At 40.2% G+C, this 16736-nt stretch overlaps 2 protein-coding genes and 1 long non-coding RNA gene across 4 annotated transcripts in view; 1 reads left to right on the top strand and 2 right to left on the bottom strand.

Annotated features, from left to right (window-relative positions):
* Positions 1-8789, bottom strand: part of LOC133935267 (uncharacterized) — a 10130-nt gene extending 1341 nt beyond the window's left edge. The window contains exons 1-3 of one of the 2 annotated variants that reach the window (XR_009913421.1): positions 8352-8789; positions 5228-5420; positions 4198-4302 (exon numbers count right to left, since the gene is read on the bottom strand). This is a non-coding gene — a long non-coding RNA (uncharacterized LOC133935267). Of the gene's footprint in view, positions 1-4197; positions 4303-5227; positions 5421-5932; positions 6000-8351 lie in introns of those variants that run through there. The other variant, XR_009913427.1, reaches the window with a different exon arrangement.
* A 246-nt stretch (positions 8790-9035) lies between these two features.
* nudt18 (nudix (nucleoside diphosphate linked moiety X)-type motif 18) lies at positions 9036-13775 on the bottom strand. The gene is made up of 7 exons (XM_062381235.1): positions 13702-13775; positions 13079-13251; positions 12857-12967; positions 12669-12771; positions 12074-12197; positions 11858-11985; positions 9036-11554 (listed from the first exon to the last, which is right to left on the bottom strand). Exons 2-7 carry the CDS (start codon positions 13247-13249, stop codon positions 11172-11174), a joined length of 1020 nt encoding a protein of 339 aa, XP_062237219.1. The 5' UTR covers positions 13250-13251; positions 13702-13775; the 3' UTR covers positions 9036-11171.
* A 226-nt stretch (positions 13776-14001) lies between these two features.
* sdhaf1 (succinate dehydrogenase complex assembly factor 1) lies at positions 14002-15800 on the top strand. Its single transcript, XM_062381236.1, has 2 exons — positions 14002-14264; positions 15017-15800. Exon 2 carries the CDS (start codon positions 15107-15109, stop codon positions 15353-15355), a length of 249 nt encoding a protein of 82 aa, XP_062237220.1. The 5' UTR covers positions 14002-14264; positions 15017-15106; the 3' UTR covers positions 15356-15800.
* Positions 15801-16736: the final 936 nt, after the last annotated feature.

The following is a 16736-nucleotide window of genomic DNA, read 5'->3' as shown; positions in this document are numbered from 1 at the left end:
TCTTTGTGCTGTTTTGCAAGTTTTGTGTCATAATTTGATTATTTTAGCAGTTTATATTATAATAAGCAGAATATTTTGACTGTTCTGAAAAAAAAAAGACTATCGAATTGCAGCAACTTGAAAAATTGAAGTGCAACTGAAAGTTATTGTAGGCCGTCTTAATTTTGGTACAAAAGTCTCAGTTTCATTTTTTGAAGTCTATAATCTGAAAATAAAGGCACATATGCAATAAATAATTTAGTAAAAGTGCATATAAGAATTTTTGAGATCAAAGTTGTGTCTGCTCTGCTAAACTAATTCTGGATTCACAATCTAGAAAAAACATGTTTCACACATTTTAGACACAACATTAGAGTTCATCGTGGGGACCAGTTTTATCTAACTTTTCAAAAACAGTTACTACTTGCACACTGTCAGAAGGTGTGTTGTGGGGACCACGTGAATACAAAATGTAGAGTGATAGTTTATCAAGAAAAAAAATACTGTGAAGTTTGAAATCGACCATGAATATACCTCTACCACTAACCTTCAAGATGCCATACTTGAAATGTCATTGTATAACCAATTTACATAACTTCTGACCAGTAAAGCTATTTCTCATTCACACAACTTAACACATGCTTTGTGGGGACATTTTACACACAACATCATAGTTCATTGTGGGGACCAGTTTTATCTAACTTTTCAAAAACAGTTTCTTCTTCTAACCAGCGAAGCTCTTTCTCGTTCACACAACTTAACACATGCTTTGTGGGGACATTTTACACACAACATTATAGTTCATTGTGGGGACCAGTTTTATCTAACTTTTCAAAAACAGTTACTTCTTGCACACTGTCAGAAGGTGTGTTATGGGGACCACGTGAATACAAAATGTAGTGTGATAATTTATCAAGAAAGAAAATACTGTGAAGTTTGAAATCGACCATGAATATACCTCTACCACTAACCTTCAAGATGCCATACTTGAAATGTCATTGTATAACCAATTTACATAACTTCTGACCAGTAAAGCTATTTCTCATTCACACAACTTAACACATGCTTTGTGGGGACATTTTACACACAACATTATAGTTCATTGTGGGGACCAGTTTTATCTAAGTTTTCAAAAACAGTTACTACTTGCACACTGTCAGAAGGTGTGTTGTGGGGACCACGTGAATACAAAATGTAGTGTGATAAGTTATCAAGAAAGAAAATACTGTGAAGTTTGAAATCGACCATGAGTATACCTCTACCACTAACCTTCAAGATGCCATACTTGAAATGTCATTGTATAACCAATTTACATAACTTCTGACCAGTAAAGCTATTTCTCATTCACACAACTTAACACATGCTTTGTGGGGACATTTTACACACAACATTATAGTTCATTGTGGGGACCAGTTTTATCTAACTTTTCAAAAACAGTTACTACTTGCACACTGTCAGAAGGTGTGTTGTGGGGACCACGTGAATACAAAATGTAGTGTGATAATTTATCAAGAAAGAAAATACTGTGAAGTTTGAAATCGACCATGAATATACCTCTACCACTAACCTTCAAGATGCCATACTTGAAATGTCATTGTATAACCAATTTACATAACTTCTGACCAGTAAAGCTATTTCTCATTCACACAACTTAACACATGCTTTGTGGGGACATTTTACACACAACATTATAGTTCATTGTGGGGATCAGTTTTATCTAACTTTTCAAAAACAGTTTCTTCTTCTAACCAGCGAAGCTCTTTCTCATTCACACAACTTAACACATGCTTTGTGGGGACATTTTACACACAACATTATAGTTCATTGTGGGGACCAGTTTTATCTAACTTTTCAAAAACAGTTACTACTTGCACACTGTCAGAAGGTGTGTTGTGGGGACCACGTGAATACAAAATGTAGTGTGATAATTTATCAAGAAAGAAAATACTGTGAAGTTTGAAATCGACCATGAGTATACCTCTACCACTAACCTTCAAGATGCCATACTTGAAATGTCATTGTATAACCAATTTACATAACTTCTGACCAGTAAAGCTATTTCTCATTCACACAACTTAACACATGCTTTGTGGGGACATTTTACACACAACATTATAGTTCATTGTGGGGACCAGTTTTATCTAACTTTTCAAAAACAGTTACTACTTGCACACTGTCAGAAGGTGTGTTGTGGGGACCACGTGAATACAAAATGTAGTGTGATAATTTATCAAGAAAGAAAATACTGTGAAGTTTGAAATCGACCATGAATATACCTCTACCACTAACCTTCAAGATGCCATACTTGAAATGTCATTGTATAACCAATTTACATAACTTCTGACCAGTAAAGCTATTTCTCATTCACACAACTTAACACATGCTTTGTGGGGACATTTTACACACAACATCATAGTTCATTGTGGGGACCAGTTTTATCTAACTTTTCAAAAACAGTTTCTTCTTCTAACCAGCGAAGTTCTTTCTCGTTCACACAACTTAACACATGCTTTGTGGGGACATTTTACACACAACATTATAGTTCATTGTGGGGACCAGTTTTATCTAACTTTTCAAAAACAGTTACTACTTGCACACTGTCAGAAGGTGTGTTGTGGGGACCACGTGACTCCAAAATGTAGAGTGAGAATTTATCAAGAAAGAAAATACTGTGAAGTTTGAAATCGACCATGAATATACCTCTACCACTAACCTTCAAGATGCCATACTTGAAATGTCATTGTATAACCAATTTACATAACTTCTGACCAGTAAAGCTATTTCTCATTCACACAACTTAACACATGCTTTGTGGGGACATTTTACACACAACATTATAGTTCATTGTGGGGACCAGTTTTATCTAACTTTTCAAAAACAGTTTCTTCTTCTAACCAGCGAAGCTCTTTCTCATTCACACAACTTAACACATGCTTTGTGGGGACATTTTACACACAACATTATAGTTCATTGTGGGGACCAGTTTTATCTAACTTTTCAAAAACAGTTACTACTTGCACACTGTCAGAAGGTGTGTTGTGGGGACCACGTGAATACAAAATGTAGTGTGATAATTTATCAAGAAAGAAAATACTGTGAAGTTTGAAATCGACCATGAGTATACCTCTACCACTAACCTTCAAGATGCCATACTTGAAATGTCATTGTATAACCAATTTACATAACTTCTGACCAGTAAAGCTATTTCTCATTCACACAACTTAACACATGCTTTGTGGGGACATTTTACACACAACATTATAGTTCATTGTGGGGACCAGTTTTATCTAACTTTTCAAAAACAGTTACTACTTGCACACTGTCAGAAGGTGTGTTGTGGGGACCACGTGAATACAAAATGTAGTGTGATAATTTATCAAGAAAGAAAATACTGTGAAGTTTGAAATCGACCATGAATATACCTCTACCACTAACCTTCAAGATGCCATACTTGAAATGTCATTGTATAACCAATTTACATAACTTCTGACCAGTAAAGCTATTTCTCATTCACACAACTTAACACATGCTTTGTGGGGACATTTTACACACAACATCATAGTTCATTGTGGGGACCAGTTTTATCTAACTTTTCAAAAACAGTTTCTTCTTCTAACCAGCGAAGTTCTTTCTCGTTCACACAACTTAACACATGCTTTGTGGGGACATTTTACACACAACATTATAGTTCATTGTGGGGACCAGTTTTATCTAACTTTTCAAAAACAGTTACTACTTGCACACTGTCAGAAGGTGTGTTGTGGGGACCACGTGACTCCAAAATGTAGAGTGAGAATTTATCAAGAAAGAAAATACTGTGAAGTTTGAAATCGACCATGAATATACCTCTACCACTAACCTTCAAGATGCCATAATTGAAATGTCATTGTTTACCAATTTACATAACTTCTGTACGGTAAAGTTATTTCTCATTCACACAACTTAACACATGCTTTGTGGGGACATTTTGCACACTACATTATAGTTCATTGTGGGGACCAGTTTTATCAAATTTTTCTGAAACAGTTTCTTCTTCTGACCAGCGAAGCTCTTTCTCGTTCACACAACTTAACACATGCTTTGTGGGGACATTTTACACAAAACATTGCATTTCCTTGTGTGTACAAGTTTTACCTAATTGTTCACACACAGTTTCTACACAAACTCGGAACAAAGAGTGATCATATAATGATAAAACAGTGATGGACATGAATTTACCTCTTCAGGTGGTGTCTTTGGCCCAAAGGCACAAGCCATCAGACTCTCTGAGTGGACAGGATCTGAATCATCCTCCTCCATGGTGTTAACAGTGATGCTGGTCGTCTGTAAACAAAAGTAAAACGTTCCCAAGATTTACTTATATTATATTCTAATATTTCTATTCAGATAAAGTTTTGAGATTACATCCATGTCATAAGCAGGACTGGATACATTTGGCAAATGACCCTGATTCTTTAACATATAAAGTGATAGCATTTCAATGCTTTTTAATTATGCCCAAACCCATTACCCTAACCCTACCCCTTGTTTTCGAGGGTATTCTTTCCCCTTGAAACAGAGGTTGAAATCTTCCCCATCTAATTGGGACAGCCCTCCAAGAGCTGTTACATAACCAGTGGTCATCGCAAAAACCTGCAGCGACATCAGTAGTCTTTGATGTAAACACAAGCGACAAAAGGTTTTGCTGGGTATGTCATTGTAAAAACATTATTGAGATCTCTAATGAACCAATGCTATTGTTTGCATTCACTAAAGTGACAAACCTATAATATCCTAATATCATCTATGCTAATGCAGGTGAATCAATGACTTTTCCATTCATCCAATGGAAGTTGAAAAGTTTGGACACTCTGCACTATTTCACATATAAATCAAAATCAGAGCTTCAGGCTGCTTGCAGAGGTTTGTAGACAACCCTGCTAGGATGCAGTGTTAATAGAGGATCATTCAGTTCAGTAACATAATATCTATAATGATCTAAACTGACCTTCAATAGCTTCTTAAAACTTTTGTAAATTAGATTCCTGTTTGTTATTTCATGTTCCTGTTATTTTCACTACACTAAGTGGTCGCTCATACATAGCAGCTTAAAGCAGGTTGTGATAGACAATCCTGGTATTTTTTGTATATGTAACGTGTACATGGTTATAACAATATTAATACAGCCAAATTAGGTCCACATATTTCTCATTCTACTATTTGTTGTGATACTTGACTCATTGTATTTACTGTGTTCTGTGCTACATACCTGTGTTTGCCATGGGCAGTCTTCACCTCTATAGTTATAGGCGATTTCTTCTCCTTCTTTGATGTCATCCAGGGCAAATAAACAAAGGTGGGGTTCTCCATTAACACCAATTTTTTTCATTTTGGAGTAAGGACGTCTGTGTTCATCATTAACTTGTCACCCAATTGAGCCATCTTCTCTGAAGGCATCAATACTTGAGAAATTGGAAAAATTGAAAAAGAAAAAATACAAATGTCACAATATATCACAATAAAACCAGAGCCCCACTTAGTATAACTTAAAATAGTAGATGGAGTGTAGTTTAGGAATTCTTAAGTTCACTTGAAGGCAAACATGAATGCAGCACATCAGGGGTGGTAAAGTTTTCTCCTTCTCTGGGATTCTGCATCACTTATTATATCCTTAAAATGCAGATGCAGATTAAGATGCATTTATTAGTCCCAAACACATGCACAGACATGCAAAGGCACACTCATGCAGGTAGGGAAATTTAATCTCTGCTTTTGACCCATCTGGTGCAGGATACACAGAGCAGTGAGCGACCATGTACGGCGCTTGACAATGAGTTTATGCTAATATATACTACAAAACAAACCAAAACTGACCACTGCAGCATTCTAGTCCCTATTAAATGTACTCTGGAGCTTTTCTTTTGATTTTAAATGATAATTATTTATTGATTATTTACAGCAGATACCACCTTACCTTTTGCTGCATAAATATACTGGACCTCTAATTTGCAGATGTGTATCATGTTGAATTGCTGATCCGTAGTGGCATTTCTGAAGGAAAAGATTAAAACAAATGAGTTTACTTTAAAATTATTGTTTGATTTGTTTGCTTAGTAAGATTTTGTGGTACTAAAAATTGTTGTTGTTGCCTAAAACCTCATGAGGATTGTTTTTCTTGCAAAATTCAACTACAGAAACATTCTCCTTCACTCTCTGTCATGAGTAACGTTCCTGCCTACAGGATGATGCATACTCCTGTGCGTTGTTGCATAAACTATACACATCTACAAACATATATGCACCGTATATCTGTCTTGCGCATGTGTGAAAGCTAAACCGGGTCAAATCTAAAGCCAATTCTTTAGATTTTACCTGCAGGTCATGCCTGAAAACACCTTAAATGAGAGATGATTATGTCTGAATAATTATGAAGGAGTTTGGCTTTCACATATAAAGAACACAGCAGGAGAATTCAGACAGGAGGAGGCGCCTGGGTAGAGCAAGCCAGAGGCATGACATGATGATAAATTCAGTATCAGAGAGCATAGTATTTTTTTTTACAGCACATCAAAGATGATGGCAAAAGAATGTAATTGTATTTAGTTTTGCATTTACACCAATGTTACAAGCATTTGAATATGTCCTCATTATCAACAAAGAGTCAACAGGGAGATTTTTCATGCTGAGATATTTTTATTATCCCAGTCTCACGTGTGTGAGCTGTTAAAAACACTATGAATTTGCCTACTCGCCGGCTCTGAATCCTCCGGATAATCTCCTACTGTATTTTCTCAATGGCTTATTCGGACAATCTGCAGAGTTTTTACTGGGTGGGTGACAGAAGAAACTCTGGATTATCTGGAGCGTTTGCGTTTTTACAAACTGCCCCTATCTGGATAGTCTCTTGGTATCATCCAGATTGCAGTGCATGTTTAAAAGCAACTTAAAGAGAGTAAAGTAAGAAGGAAAACAAAGCAGCAGCTATTTTCTGTTGTGATTTTATACGGGAAATAGATGCATCACTATTTAACTTCATTTAAATTCAACAAATGTGGTGTTATTCCCACATAATAACTGGTAGTGTTGAGACCTTTTCTCTTATCTACCAGGGCAACACAGAACAGAAGTGGGTTAAATGAAAACCATGAAAGAATTATCCATAGACTATTCAATATTATTAAGATTAAGATTAAGATGCATTTATTTGTCTCAAACACATGCACAGACATGCAAAGGCACACTCATGAAGGAAGGGAAATTTAATCTCTGCTTTTGACCCATCTGGTGCAGGACACACAGAGCAGTGAGCGACCATGTACGGTGCTCGGGGAGCAGATGTTGGGGGAGTAAGGTGCCTTGCTCAGGGGCACTAGACAGGGCAGGGAGACTCTTGGATTTTTGGACAGATCAATCCAGGTTCGTCTTTGGTTGTCTCTCTGTGGAGTCGAACCAGAGACGAACCAGAGACCTTCTCTGCCCACAGTCCAAGTTTCTGCCACTAGACCACCGCCTTATGAATACAAATACACCTTTCAATTACATTGACCTCATCACACAAGAACGTCTCTCTCCCCTGCTTTAGCTGTACAAACACTTTAACTTTCTATCTGCAAAAAAAGTAATATTCACAGTAAAATTTCTCAGCTTTTACCTGTTTATTTGCCTGACGTTAATAACCTAATGCTCTACTTTTCTATTCTAGACATTTTATCATATTAGTGACTTGTCATTTGTGATTGTAGCTAATTTAACTTAACTGCAGGTTTTAGATTTAATCTTCTATCATTTAATTCCAGATTTATGCCTCTGACCATGTTTCTTTAATAACCTGCTCTGCCTCTTCCACATGAACCTGCCCATGTTAAATAAGAAAATAAGTTAAAAGGGCCGGTTCATAACCAGCTTCCAAATAGAGGTTATCCAGAGCAGCCAGGTTACACTTCCTCTGTTGTTTAAAATTTAAAGCCCCTCAGCGGAAGCTACAGTCAGACTTAAATTATTCTGTATAATGGTACTGTGTAAAATGAGAACAGCTGTAATTTGAATTGTCTGACTATAGTCAAAACCTGTGCTCTATAATGTTCTCTATTAATTAACTTAAACATACTAAATATAGCATAACAGGGCTTATATTGATCTTAAGTTCATCATAACAAAATGAGACTCAAAACTCAGAAATGCTTGACTTGATTGTCTCCTTCAGTTTACATAAACTCCTACACATATGCATCATGCATGCAAGTAGTAATAGAAATGCAGTAAAACATTTGAGGTCTTACACTTAGCCTTTGTAGCTAATCAGAGCTATTAATCATGCTAGCTAGGTACAAGTAATACATGCAATTTGAGGATTCAACACTGCTTATAATTATTTAAGATACAACTGTGCTTACCTTATGCTTTACTTTTGCTCCTCTGCACATGTTCTTATCTTCTTAGCTAGTTTCTCCAGCAAATAATCTTCTTTTACTGTTGATAGCTACCTCTTGATGCTGAAAATGTCCTCGCTGCTTGAATCATTCCTAATGGGGACAAGGAAGTGGGTGGCACCCAACCATATTTGGAAGATGTGTGTGTGTGAAGCAGTGGGTGCAGTACTAACTAGAAACAGTAGGGCCACCAATGAGCAATGCTCACACACTCACACTCACCAAAAAACATGTCGTATGGGCCAATGCTTAAAACTTCACGGGCACCTTCAGAGTAGCTCTAGTAGTCATTTAAAAGGGTTATCCTCATGGGGACCGGGATTTTGGTCCCCAAAGCGCAACCGGTCCCCATGACGTGACTGTGTAAACAGTCAACGGTCCCCATCGCGTGATGATTACCAGAACACTCACACACTCACACACACTCACACACTCACACACTCACACACACTCACACACACAAACACACTCACACACACTCACACACACTCACACACTCACACACACTCACACACACTCACACACTCACACACTCACACACACTCACACACTCACACACACAAACACACACACTCACACACTCACACACACTCACACACTCACTCACTCACACACTCACACACTCACTCACACACACACACACACACTCACTCACACACACTCACTCACTCACACACTCACACACACTCACACTCACTCACTCACTCGTCTGTGTTGATTGGACCGACTTCCTGTGTGTATCAGATCTTCTGGTCTGAGTTGTGTGACCAGGTGATGCAGATCCCTGACAGAAGTGATCAGACGTGGACCTGAGGACCGGTGTTGACCCGGGTGTTGCTGTGATGCAGTTCTGTTGTTTGAGGTTGAGGTGTTGTCGTGGGGCTAAAGGGGAACCATTACGACCTGTACTGCAGCCGGCCACCAGGGGGCCACACAGTTTGGCTTCAGTTGTAGGAGTCGTCATGTTGTCCATCTTTATTTAAAGTCCATGTTTCCTCACACCTGCAGACATAAACCAGAAATAGACAGAGCTGTGTTGTTGATGGATGACTGAGTGTGTGTGTGTGTGTGAGTGTGTGTCTGAGTGTGTGTGTGAGTGTGTGTCTGAGTGTGTGAGGTCAGGAGGCTTATCAGCAGCTAAAAGAACAAATGGAATAATCCAGAAAACTCGACAGGAAGGTGATGAAGAACCAGTGAGGACAGCTGACAGTGAGCGTTAGGTTACACACACACATCCGTTTACTCAGTGTGTGCTGTGTCTCTCTCTCTCACACACACACACACACACACACACAGAGTGATGTTTGATTTGATGGTGAAATTAAGCAGTGGAGGGAAACGCTGATGTGACAGTGATAACACTGCAGCTGTCAGCAAGACACCAGATCTGCTGCTGACTCAAAGTCCACAAGCTGCACATTAAACACTGAATATTACATTACTGCAGCACACACACACACACACACACACACAGTGTGCCGGCGGCTCAGCAGCGTAGGTCCGGTCACCTTCAGATGGCCAGTTGAGATTTTATACGTCCATTAATCCAGAGGATCAGAAGCTGCGGTCACAGATATTTGACCATTTATGACTTCAACACGTTTATGTTCAATATAAAAAGACCCAGAGGTCACATGACACTGACCTGTTCACACGGAGCCGACAGGAAACGAGACCACGTCTGTGGATGTTTCACAGACCATAAATGAATATATACACATATGAATGTGTATATATATACATAAACACATATATATTTACATATGTATGAGAACAAGTGATCAGCAGTTATATAAAGATCGAGGACGCGTCTCCATTTCCTCCATTTGTTAAAAAAGAAAAGCTGAAATACCTTGAATCTGTCTCATCTACTAACGTGCGTGTGTGGGTCTGTGTGTGTCTGTCTGTGTGTGTGTGTCTCAGGCTGAGGGGGGAGTGGCTTGTCCGTCTCGACAGCAGAAACAAACACCTGCAGCTCCTGAACGACAGCTACATGAGGAAGGTGAAGACGGAGCAGACATGAGCAACAGAACGATCGTCTTCGTCCTCCAGTGTAAAGACCAATAAAGTTTCTTTTTTGGCAAATAAGTTCTTTGATTTGTTTTTAAACTTCAGAAACATCAAATATTAACAACTTTAGCAGTCGTGACTTCTCACTTGGTTTTGTTAAGTGACTTTATTTCACTGGAAGCTTAAATAAATGTGTCCCAGATGTGTTAACACGTGTTTCCCGTCGTGGGATTAAGATTCATACGACTTGAAACCTGGGTCCCAGCTGCATGACATCATCCTGTTACTCCCCCCATGACATTCAATCTCTACTTCTCATGTTTTTCATTATCGTTCATAACTTTAGATTTATAATTATATCAAACTTCTTTATTTTATGCTCGATAACACTTAAAGGTTCATTTTTTAGAATGCAGTGACATCTAGTGGTGAAGTGTCATGTTGCAGCTGAACTGGAATATAAAGTGTTTGAATATAAAGTGTTTGAATATAAAGAATTTAAATATAAAGTTTTTAAATATAAAGTATTTAAATATAAAGGGCTCGTTCTAGGGAGAAAACAACAATTCATATAATTTAGATGAAACACACAAGGATTATTTTATCTTCTCTTTCTAACAATAGAACCTTTCATTTCTTTACCTTTCAACTACTTAATAAATACATTTCTTTAAGAATAAAAGTTTTCTGAAAGCCAACTCTAAGAGGTCTTTCACAATAAGAGTCTTGTTCATCAGCGGGGAGGGCAGACTTGGCACTGCCGCCCCCCTGTGGTCAGTACAGGCTGTGCAGAGGTAGGATGGAGGTCTTCTTGGTCTTTTCCAGCAGTTTCTCTCTCAGCGTTGGTTTCCTGACTTCCATCCACACGTATCGAGGGTTTTCTACAGGTGGAGGTTGCCTGGCCGGCACGAACGCCACCTGCTCTCCGTCCTCGTTGCGCTGGACGCGGTCGGGCACCAGTGCCACCAGCGTGTTGAGGCAAACGCCGTCCGTCTTCCCATGCTGCCGGCCGTTGTGCTGCAGGCTGAAGACGCCCAGCGTGTTGACCTCGTGGTCATGGTACGCAGACGGCATGGCCTCCTGCACCACCGTGTTGGCCGCCCAGGTCACGGCGTGGGTCTTCACCGCCGCTGCCGTCGGGAGGTGGAGCCCCGGGGCTGTGGGACAGACAGGTGGGGGGCGGGGGGCAGAATTTAAATGTTGGTCAAAAACTAAAAACCAAATTAAATCTCTCCTGAACAAATGAAGGACGTCAGAGTTTAAAATCAATCATAGCATTAATAAGGATAATTTACATTATAGACATCTATCACATTTAATATGATCCGAGTGTAATTATCAAATGTTTGGTTCCATCTGGAGAAACGACATGATAGAATCTCATTAGAGTTTAAATATAATTAGCATCAACATGTGAAAAGGTTCCTTTTCACCAGCGAAGAGTCGGAGCAGCTTGGTACCTCTGACGAGCAGGATCCAGATCTGATCCAGATCAGAGCTGGTGAAGACCAGGACGAGTCTCTGCAGCACGTGACGGCAGCTCAGGTCCACGGGTAAGGTGACCGGATGCCAGGGATCCTGATGGTACCTGAAAGCAGCACAGCAGCCCGGGTCAGCCGGTTTCCACCACGCAGACTAGACGCAGATCAGAGATGGCAGCTTGAACGTGGTCGTACTTGAGTCCGCAGTCGACGAGACGGAGGATGTCTCGTCCTCTCAGAGGGAGGACGGACTGTCTGTCCCACCAGGACGCCTGAAGAGACTCCTGATCTGCTGCTGACAGACTCTTGATGTTTCCACCTGACACACGGAGATAAGGTGAGATTTAGTTCAACTGCTGTTTCTATTTACATCCAATGATCCTTTTCATTTTCTCTGAGATGAACGGATGTTGATATAAATAGTTAAAAAATAAAAGGTGTCGTATTCAAACGTTTTTTTTTCTTCAAACCAACCGAACTGATGTTTAGCTGCGTTTCATCCAAATCCTACGTTTTCAACTGAATCTTCAGAATATCAGACAAATACATTTTCTGCTGTTCTGTGAACGTTAGGAACCGGTTCAGGTCGGTGCAGCAGGTGGCGCTCTTTCTCCAGTGAGCTGCTGTTACACCACTGCAGAAGAAGAAGCGCGGAACGCTGTCTCCTCATTGGTCCAGAAGTGGTGATGTTTTCAATGACTCACTGAATCTAAACTTTATCTTTAACCATCGTTCCATTGTGTCGAGTGTGTGTCTGTGTGTGTCTGTGTGTGAACATGTGACCTATGACCTGTGACTCTGGCGAGGAAGATGAAGCGGATCCACTGAGGTCCCTGTTCCTGGATCAGCAACAATGTGATTGGCTCACAATCAAACCCCGCCTCCTCCTTCACCTGCAGACAAACAGCCTTAACACAAGTGTGTTTGTGCGCATGTGTGTCTGTGTGTGTGTGTATGTGTGTGTGTGTGTTGTCTCACCTCCCTCCTCAGTGCCTCCCCCAGACTCTCCCCCACCTCCACCCTCCCTGCAGGAAGGTACCACAGTTTGTAACAGTCCTGCTTCGCCTCCTGCACCATCAGCACCTCCTCCTAACGGACACACACACACACACACACACACACACACACACACACAGTGAGCCTGGAGTGTGAGTACAGATGTGTTGGGGTGAGGGGGAGGGGGGGGGGGGTGTCCCTGACCTTGTCGTTGAAGATGACCCCGCAGACGATGTAGGTCACGTTCTTCCTCAGAGTCGCAGGTTTGCTCTGGTCCAGACCAACATCACAGCCGCTGACCTCTGACCCCTGACCAGCCAGCAGCTCCTCCACCTGCTCCTCCACCTGCCGACGCCCCTCCTCCGTCACCTCCATCTCTACACACACACACAGGAAGTCAACCAGGGTCAGGACTAGAACTAAACCAGGGATAGGACCAGGACCTGAATCACTACAAGAACCAGGACCTGAACCAGGGATAGGACCAGGACAGGAACCTGAACCAGGGTCAGAACCAGGAACTGAGTCAGTACAAGAACCAGGACCTGAACCAGGGATAAGACCAGGACAGGAACCTGAACCAGGGTCAGAACCAAGCCCAGGGCCCGAGGACGAACTAGGACCTGGGTCCTAGTACTAGGACGTGTTGTAAGTACCCTATTTTATTTTGTAAAGGCAGCGTGTCACTTCCGGTCAAAGCGGATCACAAGGTAATGATCTGAAGTGAGTGACGTCAGGCAGAAATGAAAAAAATCCAAAAACGTCTCAACTGGAGAAGACTTAAATCAAACACGTGATGAAAACATGACGTAGATAACAAGACGAACCTTCGTAACGTTGACAACAAAGTTTCCGCTCATCAGCTGATTCTACTGCTGCTGCTTCCGGTGTCCCATCCTTCACCCTCATCTGCACAGGAAGTGGACTCATACATCCGCTGCATGACTTTCAAAACAATATATTTATGAATATACAGTATATGTTTATTGTACTTGAGGATTTACATTTATCTGTACTTTTACTTTACTGCAGTTGTGGATCTAAGTTTTTCTTCCACCGGATTTTGGAGCAGCTTGACGTTTGCTCTTGGCCACGTCTACTTGGGTTTTATTGTGAAATGTCGAGTCGGAAGTCACGTGTTTTGTAGTCCTGTAGCTTGGTGGTGTTGTAACGTGAAGTAAGGTCACACAGGATGCTAACCGGGGCTAACAGCAGCTAACAACAGCTAACAGCAGCTAACCGGAGCTAACAGCAGCTAGCCCGAGCTAACAGCAGCTAACCGGAGCTAACACACTTTCTGTCTCCGGTGATTTTTAACGATGATCAACGATCAGATGAAACATTAAAAAAAACGTCAGGCCGTGAAACGTCGGTGCTTCCGGTCAAACAGGTGAGTGACGCTGAACCGAGCATCTCTGATGAACTTCATCAAACATGATCTGACTTTCTGATTGTAAACAGAAAACTCCTCCATCTGCTGCAGCTTCACCTCTTTACTGATCTGTGTCAGCTGCAGGAGACTTCTACTGACACATTGAAATACTCATACAACACTATAAAGGATAAGAACCCAGTCCTTTATTACTGATGTCGATTATTCTGATTCTGTTTATCTGGTCTGATGATAAATGTGGTGGGAAATAATGAGGCAGAATAAAACATGCAAAAGTAGAACAATTAATGTCAAGTATCTAAAGGACTGTGACTGAATAGAATATTCCACCACGCTTTATTTTGTCTGTTCAAAGTTAGTATGTAGTTGTATAATAAATATATATATTTAAAAAAAACGTGACAAAGACAGATGAATGTAATTTTTTTTGAAAATTAAATGTACATTTATTTTAAATGATTGTTTCTGTTATTAGATTAATAATAATCATGAGTTTAAAGATTGTTTCAGTTCTTCTCATTAGTGTTAAATCATTGATTAATCAGACAATTATTAAATCAATGAATCAATCCATCGCTCAGCAGATCATCAGAAACCAGTGAGAAATGTTTTTTATGATGTTATTTGACAAACTGAGTGTGATATCAAACTTCTCACCTTTAATTTTCTTTAAAGATTTTTTTCTCCAGTGTTTCCTAAAGTTGTCAACCTGACTCACTTCCTGTCTGTCATCTCTAACCTGACCCCAGGTGGTGCTCAGGGATCCCTTCAGTCAGACTAGTGGTCATTAGAGGAACTGCTGGTGTTCCTCTCAACCCCAGGTCAGCTGATTCCTGAGGATGGCACGTCACAGTAAACTACAGAAGCAGATCCTGGCTCTGTACCGTCACTTCCTGCGGGCCGGGCAGGACAAACCGGGCTTCATCCCCCGGATCCAAGACGAGTTCAGGGTAAACGCTCGCATCAAGAAGACGGATGTGATGCACATCGAGTACCTGTACCGGCGAGGACAGAGGCAGCTGGAGCAGCTGAAGGACGTCAACACCAAACAGCTAGGCTCCTTCTCCAAACCCCACGACCAGAGCTGACCTCCGACCTGCAGCCACGTCATGTGACCTCAAACACCAACGGATACCTCACAAACACGCTGCGTTCAAGTACAGCAGGAACTCGAGACCTCAGTGTGAAGAACAGGCGATGTGATAAATGTAGAACTTGGAGACTTCAAGTGACTGTGTGTGTGTGTGTGTGTGTGTTGGGGGGGGGTTGAAGCAAGGAAATGTTAAAATAATAAAAGAATGTAAAATGAATCGTCATTTGCTCTAGCATTGTACTTATCTCCGGTACATGAATTTAAACAGTGAGTATCTTTACCTCAACCATGAGGACTGTTCACCCCTACCTGCCTGTTTATGAGTGTGTGATTTGAACTGGATCAAGTGAGTTTATTGGGCGACTGTATGAGATTTATATTCTAATACATTTCAAGGAAATCTAATGTTTCTTATGGCAGATTTAGTTACTTTACAGTGACATTTTTTACATATTTAAACATGAAATGTTCAAATACTATCGGCTTTTTTCATGAATAAAGTTACATAATAAATACACAGTCGCCACAAAACAAAAAATACAAAACTTAAATTAAAACAACTGATTCTCAATTTATTCAATATTTCCTTATGTCAAACAAAAAACACATTCCACTGTTTGAGTTAGTTTTTTCTTCTTAATTATTTTTTCCCGTAAATCTAATGATACTTTTGTTTAAAAATTATGTTTATTGTTTTTTTTAGTCAAAACCTGACATATTACACACTAAGCTGTTCCTGAGTTTTTACAAACCGAATAATCTCAAAATAAGAATCAGAATCAGAAAGTATTTATCAAAGCTCTATTATTACCAAAGGAATAATTAGTCCTGCACAAAACAATCCACCAGATATTATAACGTAAAGCTATGATATATGACATATAAAGTACTTGTGTCTGAATTCTTCAACCCAAATTTAAACCTTTTTAAATAATACAAATCAAGTTGAACGTATGGATGCTGTTGTTGTTCCTGCTGTGACCGCTGGGGGCGGCAGCAACAGCAGAGTCTCAGAGCAGAAGAGAAGAAGAAGAGACGTAAACAGGAAGTGAGAGTTTTCATCGTGTTTCTTGTGATTTGTGTGAAACTCGCAGGTTTTAGCTTCAGCTCTCAGATCAACCTGAACTCGTCACGTGGTTTGTTTTCGGCTTTTCCCGCTGGTTCCTGGTTTTATTCGTTGATTCGCGTGTTTTTCAGTCATGTCCGGTTCAGAGATGACGAACGCTCAGTTACTTCAGCAGGTAAGAAAAGAAAATAACGTCAAAGTTTTGATTTAACATCTTTTCAATCTGTTATAAAACATGTAAAAACCTCACACAGCTGCAAACACCTGTCAGTCGACTCATCATCGGTTATCAGCAGGAAATGAATCTGCA

The sequence above is a fragment of the Platichthys flesus genome, chromosome 3 (genome assembly GCF_949316205.1).
Source record: "Platichthys flesus chromosome 3, fPlaFle2.1, whole genome shotgun sequence".
NCBI classification, from domain to species: Eukaryota; Metazoa; Chordata; class Actinopteri; order Pleuronectiformes; family Pleuronectidae; genus Platichthys; species Platichthys flesus.
Note: the sequence above shows the minus strand (reverse complement) of the source record. Positions and strands in the feature narration are given on the sequence as shown.